At 39.2% G+C, this 20,066-nt stretch overlaps 1 protein-coding gene and 1 pseudogene across 3 annotated transcripts; both read left to right on the top strand.

Moving 5' to 3' along the window:
* The first annotated feature begins 205 nt into the window (after positions 1-205).
* LOC104088252 (7-deoxyloganetin glucosyltransferase-like) lies at positions 206-4,385 on the top strand (annotated as a pseudogene).
* Positions 4,386-5,652: 1,267 nt separating this feature from the next.
* LOC138903869 (uncharacterized) lies at positions 5,653-9,920 on the top strand. Of its 3 annotated transcripts, none has more exons than XM_070192444.1 (2): positions 5,653-6,219; positions 6,747-9,920. In XM_070192444.1, the coding sequence occupies exon 2, from the start codon at positions 7,740-7,742 to the stop codon at positions 9,300-9,302; it is 1,563 nt and encodes a 520-aa protein (XP_070048545.1). In that variant the 5' UTR covers positions 5,653-6,219; positions 6,747-7,739; the 3' UTR covers positions 9,303-9,920. The 3 variants fall into 3 exon arrangements, with proteins under 3 accessions (XP_070048545.1, XP_070048543.1, XP_070048544.1); XM_070192442.1 differs by having other exon boundaries at positions 6,344-9,920; XM_070192443.1 differs by having other exon boundaries at positions 6,336-9,920.
* Positions 9,921-20,066: the final 10,146 nt, after the last annotated feature.

Genomic DNA, 20,066 nt, shown 5'->3' with positions numbered 1-20,066 from the left:
TGTCTAACATTTTTGGGGGAGTGGCCATAATTTTGCAACGCAGTGGACAATTCAATTCTTGCCAAGTAGTGGGGTTGTCCTTATTTCGCGCCGTTAGCAAAATGTCCTGCAGATGTGGACAATATCAAAAGTAAGGCCATTATGTCATAGTGCTAACATTAAGATTTAATGTAAATTAGGAAGGAGTATAAAGATGTTGCCTCTTTTTATATCGTCTATAAATATATGCATCCTCATCCACTTGCCAAAGTCATACCAATCTTTCGTATTTCTGTTTGAAAGAAAGATAACTCAATAAGGAAACTAAAGAATGTGTTCCATTAGCGCTAATGATTTAGACAAGCCTCATGCAGTTTGCATACCATATCCTGCCCAAACCCACATTAGCCCTATGTTAAAATTAGCCAAAATCCTCCACCACAAAGGCTTTCATATTACCTTTGTAAAAACTGAACACAACCATAGGCATCTTCTTAAGTCTAGAGGCCCCGATACGCTAAAGGGATTGCCATCCTTTCGTTTCGAGACCATTCCCGATGGCCTCCCGCCATGTGACCCTGATTCTACCCAAAATATTTCTTCTCTTAGTAAATCCACTACCACCACTTGTTTGGGTGCTTTCAAGGAGTTGCTTGCCAAGCTTAACGATACTTCCACCTCAAACATGCCACCTGTCTCGTGCATCGTTTTTGATGGTGCTATGAGCTTCACTATGGATGCTTCTCATGATTTGGGAATCCCTGAAGTTCTCCTTTGGAATCCAAGTGCTTGTGGTTTATTAAGTTACATGCATTACCGTGATCTTGTTGAGAAAGGATACACTCCATTTAATGGTATACATTTTTTCCCTTTTAAAATGGCCTTGCCTATTAGTATCTTTGGGCCTTAACCTTGTTATTATTATCTTTAATTTGGTTCTTATCTTTGGTTTGTTAATCTACTTTTGGACTGCAGATGAAAGTTGCTTGACAAATGGGTACTTGGAAACGATTTTGGATTGGATACCAGGCATGGAAGGCATAAGTTTGAGGGATCTTCCACGTTTCATTAGTGTTACACTTGAGTTTCAATGATGAAAATAATATAAATCTAACTGTATCTATTTAATTGTAGGAAATTAGATGGGCAGTACTAAATCAAAGAAAGTCAATATGTTAAAGATATCAGAAAGGAAACAAAATCAAATGCAGCAAGGACAATGCTAAATCAAATGATGTCAAAGCCATAAAAAAGGAAACAAGATCAAGTGCAATGATAGTCCCTCCTTCAAGGATTGATTTGGAATCAGGAGATTCTGAATATTGATCGATCAAGTCAAGCCATAAATCACTCCCCTGATTATGAATACGAAAAGGAAGGACGTAAGTGTCACGCCCCAAAATCGTGGAGCGCGACCGGCACTCAACAGAGTGAACCCGACCGAGCAAGCCTGTTAGATTTCTTCTACCCAAACTCATTCATGAATAAAAAGAATATATTTTTCCTTAATTAAACAATAAAGTGGTCGTGTCTGCAGTTATCAATTTTTTACCATAAGTTTCACCATTTTTAAAGTCTCAAATGGACAAGTAATACAACCACAACATAGCATAGTTTGTCTTTCCCAGTACCAAAACACAACCCACACTATGTCTACGGAGCCTCTATAGATAAAGAAGAGTACAATGATAGTGGTAGTTTCTTGCTGTCATCTCACTGATTTCATTGATATTTCGTACTCTGTCATATTCATGTATTCCTATCATATCGCAGTCTCAGTTGTTATTTATTGATACATCATATCATTGTTGTCATGCTAGTTTCATGACGTTGTAAGCCCGTGAGTGACACTGGAGAGATTTATGACTGAGTGAGGCCGAGAGCCTGATTATGAGTAACAGTTATGGGATCGTGCTGCACGCCGCAGCATGCTATATTGATTTATGCCTGGATCTGGCTTATGATAGAGCTTGGGCTGTAGGAGCCCCTCCGGAGTCTGCACACACCCCTAGTGAGCGTGGTTGATTATATTGAGGGATGAATCTTCCCTGGACATGGATCTTGTCCGAAGCATTATATACCTGGAGATGGATCTTCTCCATGGGGCCGGATTGGCCTTCCTTGGTACTGAGTGACTGATGTTCTGTGATGTATGTATTTCGGGATGGATCTTCCCTAGGCCGTATGGGCCATATACAGTACCGAGTGGTTGAGCATGATGAGTGGAAAGTGTGAGATAGTGAGATTGAGTACTCTGAGAGTGTGAGTACATGATTCATCTCTGAGATACATGTCATTGGCATGCACACATGACATACATGCATAGAGACGCTTTTTTTCTCGTTCTGTGCAGTATCACGTCATTTATGACTTTTACACCCATTGAGCATAGAGAGGTATTTCACACTTGCTATCTGGAAAGGAATGAAGCATCTTACTTATTTTTGGAAAGGATTTTTGGAAAAAATTACAGTTTTCAAACTATCTCATACTTTTCGACGATTTTGGTAAAGGATTTGGGTTTTCACTATTATTCTTGAAAAGAGAAACTATTTTCGGGAAATTGTGATAAAGTTGAGCATTTTATTTCGAATTGCTTTCTTATTTATATGCCCTACGTTGTTATGAACTGCTATTGGTTATTGGTGTTGGACTCGACCTATGTTCTAGCTCGTCACTGCTTTCAACCTAATGTTAGGTTTGTTACTTACTCAGTACATGAGGTCGGTTGTACTGATATTACACTTCTGGACATTGCGTGCAGATGTTGGATGTTGTTATTGTTGTGCTCGATGGTTGCCAGATTTGATGATGTACCTGCGTTCCTATTGTAGCTGCCTCTTGTTCATGATAGTCTTAGATTTATAAAAACTTTGTTTATGTACTTTTCAAACAGAAGATGTATTTACTTCATATCAGCTTTGTAAATTCCATTCTTAGAAGCTCACGATTTGTACTACCAGTTCTTGGAGAGTGTATAAGACTAAGACTTTTCATTACTTAATTGCTTCATAAATTGTTATTGGAATTGGTTAGTGGTTAACTGGCTTACCTAGCGGGTTGGGTTAGGTGCGATCACGACTAGTCGAATTTTGGGTCGTGACCCCAGCCCATCTCTTGAGCAGGATTCGGAGGCACCCCTTGGGTAAAAACTCTTAGAATATTTTGTGCCTCAATCAAGGGTCAATATGCAACGGCTACTCAAGACTCTCGTATAAGATGACTGGCAGACTCATGAATTCAACTACGCAACTTACCATTGTTTTCTATGTCTTCCTAGTTCTTAGCACAAACACTGTATTCCTAAGTTTACTAGTATCTCAAAAGATAGGAAGTGTTAGGAAGAAAAACAAGAGTTGTGTCAAGTTTATAAAACATTATTGCTGAAAATCATTGGTGGTGTCGACTAAGTCTCTTCTAAGTCAACTAAATTTTTAAATTAGCTGCAATTCATCCCTTCTTGTACTTTCAATTAATACTACAAATCGAGATGAATACATGGTCAAATTTCTTATCCAAGAAACTGAGAGAAGCAAAATGGCTTCTGCTATTGTTCAATACATTTGAGAGATTAGAGAGAGAAGTTCTTGAATCACTTCAGAGCCTTCTTTTACCGGTTTATGCCATTGGGTCATTGCACCTTCTTATGAAACATGTCGATGACAAGACCTTGGAGGACCTAAGATCAAATCTTTGGAAAGAAGAAAACAGGCCTCTAATGTGGCTTGATTCCAAGAAACTAAATTCTGTTGTTTATGTCAATTTTGTAAGCATCACTCTTATGACTCCGGGCCAACTTATTGAATTCGCATGGGGACTTGCCAATAGCCAGCTGGATTTTTTGTGGATACTTAGGCCTGATATTGTATCAGGCGAAAAAGCAGTTCTTCCACCTAAATTCCTGGAAGAAATTAAAGAAAGAGGGATGTTAGCAAGTTGGTGCCCACAAGAGCAAGTTCGTAGCCACCCTGCGGTTGGAGGTTTCTTCACTCACGGTGGATGGAATTCGACACTCGAAAGTATTGGCAGTGAAGTGCCAATTTTTGTTGTAGGCAATGGGGAATAGGAATGGAGATTGACAATAATGTGAAGAGGGACGAAGTTGAAAGCCTTGTAAAAGAGTTAATGACAGGGGGAAAAGGCAAAGAGATGAAGAAAAAGGCATTGGAATGGAAGAAATTGGCTGAGGAAGCTGCTCAAAAACCAGAAGGATCATCTTATGTGAACATATACAAAATGGTCAACAAAATTGTCCTTTGCTCCAAACATTAGGCCATAGTACTAATCGATTGTTGTTTGATTTCATCTTCTTCCTTTGTTGAGATCCTATCAGATTTTCTAAGTACGTGTTTCCCTTCTTTCAATATAATTTATGATTAATAAAAGTTCTTACTTGCATTCTCAAAGTCTTTTGGTCTCCACAGGCTACTGTGCCTTGCAAAATTTCTCACCTATCCTGAAAATGCTAACTGACAAGAGTGGGTTGCTATAGTGGTGAGCACCTCCCATTTCTAACCAAGAGGTTGTGAGTTAGAGTCATCCCAAGAGCAAAGTGTGGAGTTTTTTGAGGGAGGGAGCCGAGGTTCTATCGCAAACAACCTCTCTATCCCAGGGTAGGGGTAAGGTTTGCGTACACACTACTCTCCCCAGACCTCACTAGTGGGATTATACTGGGTTGTTGTTGTTGTATCCTGAATATGCTAACTAAAAATATATATATAGAAGTACTCCCCCATACTTCTCATAAGAAGGAGAGGGAAGAAGAGTATTCATAAACTTGATATCTGAGACAGTATGCACGGAACGGACTAATTATGTACCACGTCACCACAACTCTAAATCATGATTCTCACTTTCACTATTACTAACATGAATTTAACATCTACTTGCCGTATTTCTGTTGAACTATTCGTCATCTTTTTTATCCATTTTTCATTGACAAGCAACTTACTGCATGTAGCCGTCATAAATAGCAACATCGTGCTTATTTTTATCAGTTTCACACTATGAGTCAGCAATTTGACTTCATTTGGGTGGTACACTACAAGATGCTTTAGTCATTAGCTGCAGAAAAAGTTTCTCACTTTCAAAAACTTCCAAATTTTGCTGAAACTATCAAGATAAGCAGGAGATAATGCCCATGGGATAGATCAGCAGTCCAAACCATCCAAATAACAAGTAATTTATTTTGAAAAGAAAAATGTGTGACTGTTTGAGATGTTTCCTCCAATATCTTTTTATATGTGTGAGCCTTAACCAAACATACAGATCAAACTGATAGTAGAACAAAATTTTCTCATTAGTGATTAGTGTTAGACCCGATTTCACTTATATTTTTATTTCTTATACAGGGGTATCTTTCTTTTTATAAGTTTGATCTCTATATTTATTATTTTAGGTGACCAAGTAATTAGACCTTGATATTAAACACTCACGCATATAAATATATGTGTGTATTGCTCTCTGTAAGTCATTTACTTTATACGTATTTGCTAATTTGTTACGTATTTGAAGAAAAACAATTAACTCCACCTTCCAACAAATTTGTCTAGTTGCATGAATCACCTCAGCAAGTGACATATGGCTTGTGAGATGGGATAAACTAATCAGGACGTGAAAATAAAATATATTGTCGCATTCCATTTTCAAGCTTTCTTGTCCTTTTCCATCGGCTTATGAATTCTTACATGTTGCATTCTCTTACGTACTCCTTCATAAATTATCTATAAGTTTCTGCATATTCTTCCTCTTGCTAAAATAATACATATCGTTCGTTTCAGTTTGAGCGAATCGAGAGAAATAAAGAAAGAATGGCTTCACTAGTACTGAACTTGATAAGCTTCATGCAGTTTGTGTACCATATCCTTGCCAATGTCACATAAATCCCATGTTAAAGTTAGCCAAAATCCTGCATCACAAAGGCTTTCATATAACATTTGTCAACACCGAATACAACCATAGACGCCTTCTTAAGTCCCGAGGCCCCGATAGCCTCAAGAACTTGCCATCTTTCCGTTTCGAGACCATTCCCGATGGCCTCCCACCATATGATGCTTAATAATACTTCCTCTGTTCCAACAGTCTTATGCATCATTTTGGATGGTGTCACAAGCTTCACACTCGCTGCTGCACAAGAATTGGGCACCCCTCAAGTTTTCTTCTAGATCTTCGCTGCTTGTGGTTCTTTAGGTTATATGCATTACTGCAACCTTCGTGAAAAAGGATACACTCCATTTAAAGGTACATATATATACGTGCTTTAATTTTCCATGTTTTAAAATGTTCAGCTTAAGTTTTTTTTCTTCCCCTCTTTTGAAGTATCATTTTTGTTAAATCTTCTTCTTCTTCTTCTTGAGAATTCTAGATAAAAGTTACTTGACAAATACTTGGAGATGACTTTGGATTGGATATCAGGCCTGAAAGACATACGTTTGAGGGATCTTCCTAATTTCATAAGAACTACAAATCTAGAGAAGGAAGTTCTCTAATCGAAAAAAGAGAGATCGAAAATATGCTTCAGCTATTATTATCAATACATTTGAGTCATTAGAGAAGGAAGTTCTTGAATCACTTCAAACACTTCTTCATCCGGTGTATGCAATTGGACCATTGCATTTGCTTGTGAAACGTGTTGACGACAAGAATTAGGAGGACTTAGGATCAAATCTTTGGAAAGAAGATGAAAAGTGTCTTGAATGGTTAGTGATAGGTTATAAGTACCTTTATTTTAAGTTTTGATATCTAACAAACTTAATGTCAAGAACCAGATGAGGAACCTCATCCACATTAGTCCACATTCCCAAGCGCATGTAAACAACCAGACTTAAGCCGGAGATGTTCGTCAGTACATCAGAAGTTAAAGAATCAACAAGGGGAACAGATGGTCTTCAGTTCCCCCGGTGATTGTACCAAGTCAACTCTCCAACAGCTGGAAAGTGATTGACGGCACACGCAACAGTACAGCACAGTGAAGCAGCCACCTCTATTGGGAAGGACCTTATACCCAAGTTGCTTATATCATTCAAGTGATCTCATCAACATTATATTAACATTAAACCAATGACAAAACATTACATAGAGAATTTACTCAAGCACTCCAACAGTGATTAAGCCTCCAGTCAAAAATTCTCAAGTGCATCAAGAACAAAGAACAACACGGCTAAGGACCAACTCCCATATCAAGTGATTACATGTCTTTAGTTGAATTGTAACTTTGTTAAAGTTCTCAATTGTAATTCCTATTTAGCTTGTTTAGAAGCATTGCGTAGGAAACCCTTTGTAAATCATAAACCCTTGTGTTTGTGTCTTGGCTAGAGTTAGTTAAGTTGTAAAGTCTTTGTAATAGAGTTATTACAAAGTGGCTTGTAATAGAGTGTTACAAGTTAGTCATGGATTAAGAGGTTAATTCCTAGGTTACATAGGTTGTAATCTGAAAGTTGCTCAGTAGTGAAGTTGAAATCCTACAAGGGTAGGTCGTGGTTTTTAATCCCGTTGAGCTGGAAATTTTTCACGTAAAATTCCTCCTGTCATTTACTTACTACAGTGTGCGTGGTTTCTGTGGGAACTTATAGAGAACCTAGTTTTCTATATAGTTTGGTGGGCCTTTAAATTCTATCAATTGGTATCAGAGCAGGTTCTTTCTATCAGGCTAACACCTAGAAAGGATCATCATTGCTGCTCCACCAAACTTTGAAGAAGGTCAGTCTACCTACAGGCCACCAAGGTTCAATGGCCAGTACTATGGATGGTGGAAGACTAGGATGCATGACTTCATCATGGCTGAAGATTCAGAGCTATGTGATGTTATCTGTGACGGACCCTTTGTTCCCACCAAGAATCTTGGCGACCCAGCTGTATCCATTCCCAAGACGAGGAAGGAATTCAATGACGCTGATCGAAAGGCCATAGAAAAGAACTTTCATGCAAAGCAAATTCTTGTTTGTAGCATTGGTCTTGATGAATATAACAGGATATCGGCATGCCAATCAGCAAAAGAAATCTGGGAGGCTCTTCATACAGCACACAAAGGAACAACACGGGTTAAGCAATCCAAGATCGACATGCTCATAATTGAATACGAGCTCTTCAGGATGAAAGATGATGAATCCATCCAAGAATTGCATACTCGCTTCACATCCATCATTAATGAGTTTCACTCTCTTGGTGAAACTATTCCAAGAAACAAGTTTGTCAAGAAAATCCTTAGTGTACTGCCCAGTTCTTGGGAAAGCAAAGTGAACGCCATTACAGAGGCGAAGGACTTGCAGACACTGACCATAGATGAACTTGTTGGCAATCTGAAAACATATGAAATGAAAAAGAAGGACAATGAAAGAAGAGAACCCAAAAGGGAGAAGAACCTGGTCCTCAAGACAGACAACAATGATTCAAGCGGTGAGGAAGGTGATATGGCTTACTTGACAAGAAGATTCCAGAAGATGGTTCGCAGGAATGGAGGCATTCCAAAAAGGGAAAGTTCTAGCAAGCCAAAAAATTATGACCTCTATCATAAATGTGGCAAGCCAAGACACTTCATCAAGAAGTGCCCTATCCTAAAGCAAGATCAGTACAAAAACAACTTTGACAAAGCAGCCAAGAGGAACCCGGTTCCTGATAAATGCTTCAAGAGAAAGAATGTCGTTGTCAATGTTGTAAAGCAAGCTCTTGCTGCATGGGGAGACTCCTCCAGCGAATCTGAAGAAGAAGATGATCATTGTGATAGTTTAATGATGGCAGTGGAAAGTGAAGCAACTGAGTACGACTCAATCTTTGCCTTGATGGCTCAGTCTGATGATGATGATGATGACGACGACGATGATGAGGTAAATTTTCTGGATGTTCAGAGAAATCTGAAATATTATTCACCTAAAAAACTCATGTCTTTGGAAAATGTGTTAGTTGATGCTTATCACAATCTTATAAATGATAAAGATGCTTTAATTGTGGAGTTAGGAGAAGCAGAACAAATCAGAGATGAATTAGTAATCGTTGTTGTTGATTTAAAGGAAACAATTGAGAATCTGAAGAAAGAGAAAGATGCCTTAGATGAAAAAATTGCAAATATAGAACATGAAAGAGATGATATAATGGTCGTTATGGTAGACCTAAAAGAGACCATTGAGTGTGTCAGAAAAGAAAAAGAAACCTTAACTGAGAGGGTTTCTAACATTGAGCATGAGAGAGATGACCTATTAGTGGTGGTAGTGGACTTGAAGGAAACAATTGGGGAACTTAAAATGGAGAGTAGGCCTGAAAATTCTCAAAAGGGAAATATCTCGACCCAAAATCCCACCATAGGCATCGTGATGGCACCTAGTCTCTAAGACTAGGTAAGCCGATTTATATTACATTTTGAAGCCATCGAGGTATACAACCTCCCAAGACTAACAGCGGACTGAAAGTAACAGCGGAAATAATTACAGTATACAACCTCCCAAGACTGGTAGTACTGAGTCACGAACTCTAACTGAATACATAGAATGATCACGAGGACTGAATATACAATATTGTTTGATTACAAGTTAACAGTACAATGAAATGAAAAGACTCCAAGGGACTGCGACGACCAAGCAGCTCTACCTTGAATCCTTACGATCCCGCTTTAACTCTGCTCAAGTCCGTTATCTTCAATACATGGCTCTGCACAAAAATGTACAAAAGTGTAGTATGAGTACGCCATGGTCGGTACTCAGTAAGTATCAAGACTAACCTCAATGGAGTAGAGACGAGGTACAGTCAAGACACTCACTGGTCCAATAACTTGTACAACATAATATACAAAATAATAGGAAACAATAACAATAGGGCAACATGAAACAACCAGTGATATGCACAACAGACAACAAGAAAACCATTAATATCGCTCAACAATTAATATGTACAATTACACCCAATTAAATCAAGTCCTTCAAATAAATGTCTTTTACATATAATTCTTCCAGATAGCTCTCTTTCAAATATAATTTTCTCAAATAATTATTTTTCAAATATAATTCCTCAAATAAATATCTTTCAAATACAATTCTTTCATATAATACTTTCTAAGTAAAAATCCTTCCAAATAAATATTTTGAATATAATTCTTTCAATAAATCTTTTCAAATATAATTTTCTCAAATAAATATCTTTCAAATACAATTCTTTCATATAATACTTTCTAAGTAAGAATCCTTCCAAATAAATATTTTGAATATAATTCTTTCAATTAAAAAGTCACCATGTGAGACCTCATTTCATATTCATAAAAATACGGGTCTCATCCTATTTTTATATTTTTTGTAAACGCGGGTCTCAGCGCATTCTCATATTTCCACGGCACCTAGTGCCCAAAATTAAATCATCATATTTTCCCGGCACATCGTGCCCTCATTTCATCTCACAACTGCACGGACAATTCACGTGCCCAATATCATCATTATTTACTCACGGCATCTCGTGCCCACATTTCAATTTATAATCCGCCTGGCAATAGCCACAGGTTCTCAATTTCAACATAAAACAGATTGTTATCAATTTACTATCAACAAGACCAATTGCAAAAGGCATAAAAATAAACACAAGAAAAATCACAACATCACATAAAAATCATCAATACCACAACACCACATCATCACATATCGTCCCTGACAATAGCCACCCTTATCGCTCCTATTGCCTCCCTTATCACTCCTATAGCCACCCTTATCGCTCCGCCCAGACAATATCAATAGCCACCCTTATCACTCCTATTGCCACTCTTATCACTCCTATAGCCACCCTTATCGCTCCACCCAGACAATATCAATAGCCACCATTATCGCTCATATTGCCACCCTTATCGCTCCTGTAGCCACCCTTATTTCTCCGCCCAGACAATATTCCAACAAACACAACAACAGTGAAATGCCACCCTTATAACCACATAATATCAACGGTGAAATGCCACCCTTATCTCCCGAAAATAGTAACTCACACAACACAACAATTTACACGGGAAATTAATACGACAATATAATAAAATCAATTCATATCACAATTTGCCCAATGGCCACAACTAAATTCCAAAGATATAACAAAATCAATTAATTTCAAAACAAATAGCCCAAGGCTCCACACAATGTATATAACACCCAAAAATAATCAATAGAGATAGAAATTACTCAGCATAAAGCAAAACCTTCATTAATGTAAATTTAGATAATTATATTAACACTTATTCTTAAGCTCGCTTAAATTAATTATTTGCATAAGAAGATTCATATTGGAATTAATTTCCAATAAATATTAAACCAACAATACTCACGAAATTTCATAAATATTTCAAGTAACAATCACATCGAATTATCTTATAAAAACAAATTCAACAATAAGGATTTAGGCATGGCAAACAGATGATTTAATAATTTTCCATAATTTCCCAATTTACTACGCAATAATACCTAAGACTTTATTTCAATGAATTTTGCATGTATAAGCCCGAGTACGTACTCGTCACCTCGCGTACACGGCTTTTCGCATTTCACAAATGGCACATAAGACTCAATGCCTAAGGGGTAATTCCCCCACTCGAGGTTAAGCAAGACACTTACCTCTTTGAAGTTATGCTGATATTCCAAAATCACCTTCTTGCTTGAATTGACCTCCGGACAGCTCAAATCTATCCAAATTAATTTTATAACTTCATTAAAATTCATCGGAATTAATTCCGGATAATAATACGTCGACTTAAAATTTTATTCCAAAATAGTCAACGCGGGACCCGCTCCTCGGAACCCGACATAATTTTCATGAAATCCGAACACTCATTCCGATACGAGTTCAACCATGCCAATTTTATCGGATTCCAATAACAACTCGACCTCCAAATCTTAAATTTTTGTTTTTGGAAGATTTTGTAAAAATCTTGATTTCTTCCATTTAAATCCAAATTAAACGATGAATATAATCATAGATTTATGAAATATAATCATTTTAGGATATAGAACACTTACCCCAACCAAGCTTGTGAAGAATCCCTCCAGAATCGCCTAAATCCGAGCTCGAAAAATTCCAAAACGAAATGCCAAAAATGACCAAGTTCAATCCTTATGTTTCTACCCAGTTTCGCACCTGCGGACACTTTAGTCGTACCTGTGAGCTCGCTTTTGCGAGAAAATTCTCGCTTCTGCGATGCCCAGACCACCGCCCTCGCACCTGCGGAAGAGCTTATGCTTCTGCGCTCACGCAGGTGCGAAAAAATGCTTCGCACCTGCGACCTATGCCCTTCTCGCTCCAGGCCGCATCCGCGACCATTTTGTCGCTTTTTCGGTCGCGCACCTGCGACCATTTCCATCGCAGGTGCGATGGTACCAGAACTGGAAAAATTCCAGAATTCTTTCAAGCAAAATTTTGGTCCGTTTAACCATCTTAAACTCGTTCGAGGCCCTCGAGACCTCAACCAATTATACCAGCATGTCCCAAAATACAATAGGAACTTAGTCGAGGCTTCAAACCACATCAAACAATGCCGAAATTACGAATCGCGCATCAAATCGAATTATGAGTTTTTCAAATCTTCCAACTTCTATATTTTGCGCCGAAACGTATCAAATCAATCCGGAATGACTTCAAATTTTGCACACAAGTCATAATTGACGTAATGGAGCTATTCCCATTTCTGGAATCGAAATCCGACCTCATTATCAAAAATTCATCCGTCGGTAAGATTTTTCAAAATCTTCTATTTTTCAACTTTTGCCAAAATGTGTCGAATTGTCCTACGGACTTCCAAATCCAAATCTGAATATACGCCTAGTCCGAAATCATCATAAGAAGCTATCTCCATCATCGAAATTCCATTCCGGGGTCGTTTGCTCAAAAGTCAACTCCCCGGTCAACTCTTTCCATTTAAGCTTCAAAATGAGGATTTTTCTTTAAATTAAATTCTGAATCTTCCGAAAACCAAACTCGACCACACACGTGGGTCATAATACATATTGCGAAGCTTCTCGAGACTTTAAGTCACTGAACGGGGTGTAATTTCTTAAAATGAAAAGTCGGGTCATTATAGGAAAGGAAGTTGAAAGTGAGGCACACATTAAGCTTGAAAGTGTGTTAAATTCAGTGAAGTCCAGTTTGTGTGCCGAGCTTGAGAAAAACAAACAACTTCATGAACAATTAGGAACAGTGAAGAGTGACCTTGAAAAATCACTCAAGTGGACCTGGTCCTCTGATGCTATCACTGTCATGTACACCAATAAGGGGAGAAACAAGCAGGGGATTGAGTTCCAAAGGGAAAATATTCCCTACAACTCTCATAGAAAGTACGTTACTATACCTGATAATTGGCTTTGCACTCACTATGGCAACTCTGGGCACTTTAAAGAAAACTGCAAGGCCAGATGTCAGTCACAGCAGAAAAACAAAATTTTTGTTGAAAAAGTAACTACTGGTAGAGAACCTAGCCCCTCATATAAAAAAATGCATGATGCCTGCTTGGACCAGAAGATCCCCCATTCACCCCTTTCCTCATTACAAGGGACCCAAACTCGTGTGGGTTCCTAAGTCTAACTCCTGATTTTCTTGTGCATGGAACAGTGAAATGGAGCAGCCTATAATGGTACATGGATAGCGGCTACTCAAAGCATATGACTGGAAGTAAAAATGATTTGCTTTCACTTAAAGCCTTGCAAGGAGGGAGTGTATCCTTTGGAAATTGCAAGAAATGATACATTTTGGGAGTTGGAAAGATTTGGAAGTCTCTCTCACACTCAATCAAAAATGTGTACTACAGGAACAGGTTGAAGTACAACTTGGTAAGTATTTCCCAGATATGTGACAAGGAAAACAATATGGAATTTGTGTGAAAAATATGTACAGTCACAAACCTAGTGACTGGTGAGGTGGTGCTAGTAGCAAAAAGATACAAAAATATCTATGTTGCTGATTCTGAGTCTCTCCAGAATGGTGATCTCAGTTGTCTAAGTGTTGTTGATGATGATGCTGAAATATGGCATAGGAGGATGGGTCATGTAAGCTTCACGTTGCTGAACAAATTGGTCAGGAAGGACCAGGCTCGTGGTCTGCCCAAGTCAAGTTTCAAGGATCACAAAGTGTGTGATGCATGTGTAAAAGGCAAGCAAGTCACATCCTCATTCAAGCCTAAAAGGTAAGTCAATACCTCAAGGCTACTTGATCTTCTTCACATGGATCTATGTGGACCCATGAGGGTGGCAAGCAGGGGAGGAAAGAAATATATCTTTGTTATAGTTGACGATTACTCCAGATTCACCTGGACTCTGTTTCTCAAAACCAAGGATGAAACCTTTGAAGTGTTTGTTGCATTCTTCAAAAGGATTCAAGTGAAAATGGATAATAATGTAGCTTGCATCAGGTCTGATCATGGGACAGAGTTTGACAATGCCAAATTTGATGAGTTCTATATTGAAAATGGTATCACTCATAATTTTTCAGCTCCAAGAACACCTCAACAAAATGGTGTTATGGAGAGGAAGAATAGAACTCTTAAAGACATGGCAAGGACAATGTTGATTGACAGTGGGATCGCAAAGAGTTTTTGGGCAGAAGCTGTCAATACTGCTTGCTACTTGGTGAACAGGTGCATGATCAGGTCCCTTCTGAACAAGACTCCATATGAACTACTGAATGGAAGGAAGCCCAAGCTGACACATCTAAGGACTTTTGGGTGTAAATGTTTTGTCCTCAACAATAGAAAGGAAGCTCTTGGAAAATTCGATGCCGAAAGTGATGAAGGAATCTTTCCGGGATACTCATCCCAAAGCAAAGCTTACAAAGTATGCAACAAAAGGACTCAATGTGTTGAAGAGAGTATACATGTGATATTTGAAGAATCTCACCTCTCTTGTGAGAAGGACAGACGTGTTGACCAAGATAGAGAACCTTTATCTGTTCCATGTGAAGTTATTGACATAGAAAATGAAAAGGCAGGCATGATTAGTCATGTCAAGGAATCCAGTGAAGATGATGCACATCCATCTCCATCCATTGGAGAGGAACCTGGTCCCACGATCACAATAACTGAAGCTGAAAAAAGAGTTGTTGATGCAGTCCAAGGTACTCCACTTACTGAAGTAAGAAGTGGCCAAGCACCTCAGTCAGATATACCTGGGTCCTCTACAAATGATATTCAAGTACCAAATTGGAAGCACAAAAGCTCACATTCTCTTGACAACATAATCACCCTCTTGACTCAGATGTTCAAACCAGATCAAAAGCCGGAAATTTACTTGCCTTTTCAGCCTTTCTTTCCCAAATAGAGCCCAAAAACATCAAGGAAGCATTGAAAGATGCAGACTGGATCACATCCATGCAAGAGGAGCTTCATCAATTTGAAAAACAAGGTATGACACCTAGTTCCTCGACCCGCAGATCGAACTATCATAGGGACCAGGTGGGTATTCAGGAACAAACTTGACGAGTTTAGAAATACAACAAGAAACAAGTCAAGGCTTGTAGTTCAAGGCTACAATCAAGAAGAAGGGGTTGATTATAATGAAATATTTGCTCCAGTTGCTCGAATAGAAGCTATTAGAATTCTTATTGCCTTTGCATCTCATATGGAGTTCACATTGTTCCAAATGGATGTCAAAAGTGCATTTCTAAATGGCTACCTGAAAGAAGAAGTTTATGTAAAGCAGCCTCCTAGATTTGAGTGTCACGAGCATCCTGAGCATGTATTCAAGCTGGACAAGGCATTGTATGGGCTAAAGCAGGCTCCCTGGGCTTGGTATGAAAGATTATCAAAGTATCTTCTAGAAAATGGCTTTACAAGAGGGAAAATTGACAACACTCTTTTTCTGAAGAAACGAGGGAGGAACCTGCTCATTGTTCAGGTATATGTTGATGATATCATTTTTGGAGCCACAGCTGACTCTCTTTGTGAAGAGTTTACAAAACTCATAAGGAGTGAGTTTGAGATGAGTATGATGGGAGAATTAAATTTCTTCCTGGGACTTCAAGTGAAGCAATCTCAAAAGGGAACAATGATAAGTCAGCAGAAGTACATCAATGAATTGCTAAAAAGGTTTGACATGGAAACATCAAAAGTTATTGACACTCATATTGCCACAGCTACTCGTCTAGACATGAATGAACCTGGTTCTCCTGTAAATCAGACCATGTATAGAGGAATTATAGGGTCACTCTTGTATCTCACTGCAAGCAGACCAGATATTGTGTTCAGCATGGGCCTTTGTGCAAGGTTTCAATCCAATCCAAAGGAATCTCATCTGAAGGCTTCCAAGATAATATTGAGATATCTCTAAGGAATGCAGGACCTGGTTCTTTTCTATCCCTCAGGTGACAACTTTGATCTTATTGGGTATGCTGACGCTGATTATGCAGGATATCTGGTGGACAGGAAAAGCACGTTTGGAATGGCACATTTCTTGGGTTCTTGCCTAATCTCATGGGGTACAAGGAAGAAAAACTCGGTGGCACTTTCAACTGCAGAAGTGGAATATGTAGCATCTGCCTCCTGTTGTTCTCAATTGCTGTGGATCAAACAGCAGTTGGAAGGCTTTGGAATATTCTCTGATTTTGTGACCCTCTTGTGTGACAATGCAAGTGCACTCAACATGGACAAAAATCCAGTCCAACATAAGAGGACCAAGCACATTGATGTACATCATCACTTCCTCAGAGACAATGTTGAAAAAGGGCTTATCTGTATGAAGTTTTGCAGCACTGAAGATTAGATTGCAGACATCTTCACTAAAGCTCTTAGCTAAAAGTGTTTACTGACAAAGTCTAACTCCTTTCTATATCGTTACAGGTAGACACGCGTGATGATTATAGAGCAGCTGATACAATGCATGCTGGTAAAAGGGGTTAAGCTTACATTTGCAAGACCTGTCAGGGAACCTGGTTCTCCTAAAACAGGTTAGTAGCTTCTTTGTTTTCTCATACACAATTTAGAACGGATGAAAACAATGCCACATCATCACTATATCAGTCTCTTTAGTTTGCGTCTTTTGAACCAAAACATCTCACCTGTTACTGAACGACCCAACTCCCAAAATAAAACTGCTGCATTTTCTTAACCGGTCCTTTATCTCTCATAAATGCATATATCAAGGTCACAACTCCTCACATCAAACTTCAAACTCTTCACTTCCCCTTCTCTCTTCTCAAACCACTAATCTCTCCAGTAAACTTCATCATGACTGAGAATCAAGAAAACTTTGATGCTCTCAACAATACCCTCATCGAGTGCACACCAGCTGAAACTCCAATAGTATACTCCTCAACAAACACCACCACCAGTCCAAACCCTAGAGCGGAGTCTCTCCCACACTTAGTCTCCTCACCTACCCACTCAGGTTCTGGTTCTCATCGAAGTCGTAAAACCTCGACTCCAAAAACGTTTGTGGCTACCAGCTCTCCTCCATTCTCGCTGGTATGACAGAGTGAACAGGGTGAACATGGTAACCTAGTCCAAGAGGGAAATCAGGAAACATCAAATCTCGTTATGGAAGAGAACTCAAGTGCAAACCAAGAGGCTAGTCCTGACAATGCTGACTCAACCATGACAGGTCGTGAGTCTACAGGTAACACTCATCCTTATGTTGAGATTTCCATGGAACCACAAGAAAAGAAGGCAATAGAAAATATGCTCTCCATAGCTGGTGAAGGGGTTTATGTTGAGGAAGGTGTAGAGGGGTCTGAGCCTCATAGGGAAGAGCCTCGGGCCATAACAGATGGGAGAGAGCTTGTGCCATTTGAAACTTCGGCACAAGATGATACTAGTGTGGTCCCTAATGATGGACCTGATCCCTCCACGGAGGATCCATGCCAGGGGTCATCTCCCCAGGTCAGTATTGATCCTGCTTTTTCTCCCCATTTCTATGATGAACCCCTGTTTATGGTGGTACCTGAGATGCAGTGTGATAGTGAAGAAGATTTAGACGATTTGGTGATTGCTAGCTTTATCAGGGCTAGGAGTAAGCTAGTTGCAACTCCTGAGCCAACTCCTAAGCGATCCACTACAAGGTTTCAAAAGAAGGAGGCTCTTGAGTCTGCTCTTAAGAAAAGTTAATGGAGTCAAAGAAGGAGAAAGTTGGTGAAGGATGGCAAAGCAGTACTTGAAAAGGTTTTTCCTGTTGTCAATGTGGATGAGGAAGTAGAAGAGGAACCTAGTTCCTTGACTCACAAGCCCTCGAAGCAGAAGCACTCTCTCTCCAAATCCAAAAAGAACATTTCTGTAAGTGTTGGGAGTCCAACCAAGAGTGTTGATGTTGTTTCCAATGAAAAGTTTATGGAAAAACTGGTGAAAAGACAGTGAAAGAGAGTGGTGGAAAATCTGATGATGAAGTAGTGGAAGATTCTGGTGAACATGTGCCTGAAAAATCAATAGAGAAGGGAAAGTCTACTCTCAAGTCAGTGAAAAGAAAAATGGATGTTGATGAGGAACCTAGTTCCTCCAAGAAAGCAAATATTGAAGAATCAAGAAGTTCTGGGAAAGGAAAGTTGAGAAATCAGAAGGTACTGTGGGGCCGCACTTTTTCCCCTAACATTGTGGAGCTTGTCGGGATGCGGCAGTTAGTGGAAATTTGTGATTTTCAACAATGGACTCATTTGTTTACAAATGATATTCCAAAAGTATATGAGGAGGAAGTGCGGAGCTTCTATGCCGACTTCTTCAAAGTTGAAGATGATCATATCTGTGTGTTGGTGAATGGGGTTGACATAGTGATGAATTCTGCCTTGTTGGGGTCAATTATGGGTATTCCTGCTGAAGGGTTGTCATCTGTTCAAGGCACCTACTCTTCCAATTTCAAAAATGCCATAGTTAAGGACAAGGCAATCCAGCAAGGGGAACGGGTGCATAAGAAGGCACTCCTTCCAGTATATCAGTTGCTCTTTGAGATGGTTAGCAAAGTATTGCTTCCCCGTGCTGAGAGGAGATCTATTACGTCCAAAGCTGACCTAGTCCTTATGGAAGCCTTGGATGGCTTCACCACCATCAATCTGCTTGGGATAATGATTGAGCATATGCAAACAGTGACAGATTTTAAGTATTGGAAACCATGGGCTACCTTATGGGTTTCTTCTCACAAAGGGCTTCGAGTTCTTCAAGGTACCTCTAGGACATGTCAAAGTGGGCACTAAAAAGCAAACTTTCTCCAAGACCACTCTTGAGGAGTGTGAGTGTATTGACAAGGTCGGAGGAGTTGGAAGCACCTCTACTATCTCTCAACTGATACATGCTTAGAATAGTGCTACAGAGGAGATCCAGAAGTTAAAGGCAAGGAACACAATTCTTGAGAGTCAGCTACAAGAGGCACCTGGTTCCGGTAGTTCTCAAAGCTTAGAGGTTGCCCGCTTGACTAAGGAGAATGTTTAGCTCAGGAAACAAGTGGAGGACCTGAAAGAAAGACTGCTCAATGAGCACATGTCCGCGAATGCTCGCATGGATCTTGTCCTTAAAAAGTCCTTTGTCCCTTCCTCTAAGCCCTCTTCCTCCAGTGCCCCCTAAGCAGTGTCACCTTCAGTGTCCAGTTTCCAGTGTCCGTCTCTTATGAATATCTCTGATGATGCATTTTTTGTTGTTGGTACTTGTTTTTGTTTTTGTTTTGGAATTGTGGATGGTAACATTGAATCTGCTCATGTTTGTAAAGTCCATATTGTTTAATGGAAGCTTTTCCCCCTTTGCCGTGTATGATATTGTTTATTTGTCTCTGTTTTCTATCATGTTTGTGTGCACACAAGTGGCATGAGTTAACCACGCTAGACTTCTTTTTGCTACTTACTTAGTACTCTTCTTTTTATGATGCCAAAAAGGGGAAGATATTTGCATAATTGAATAATGATGTGTGCACTGATTAAGGGGAAATACAGATTCAGGGGACACTAAATGTGTGCACTGATTAAGGGGGAATACAGATTCAGGGGGAACTAAATGGCCGTCCTGTTTCTGGTTTTTGTAGCACTTCGTAGGATTTTCATTATAAGTTTGTCCTCATCAAAAAAGGGGAAATTGATAGGTTATAAGTACCTTTATTTTAAGTTTTAATGATCTAACAAACTTAATGTCATGAACCGGATGAGGAACCTGATCCACATTCCCAAGCGTATGAAAACAACCAGAC

The sequence above is a fragment of the Nicotiana tomentosiformis genome, unplaced genomic scaffold (genome assembly GCF_000390325.3).
Source record: "Nicotiana tomentosiformis unplaced genomic scaffold, ASM39032v3 Un00097, whole genome shotgun sequence".
Classification (NCBI taxonomy): Eukaryota; Viridiplantae; Streptophyta; class Magnoliopsida; order Solanales; family Solanaceae; genus Nicotiana; species Nicotiana tomentosiformis.
The sequence above is the reverse complement of the archived record's forward strand: the minus strand, read 5'-3'. Positions and strand labels throughout refer to the sequence as shown.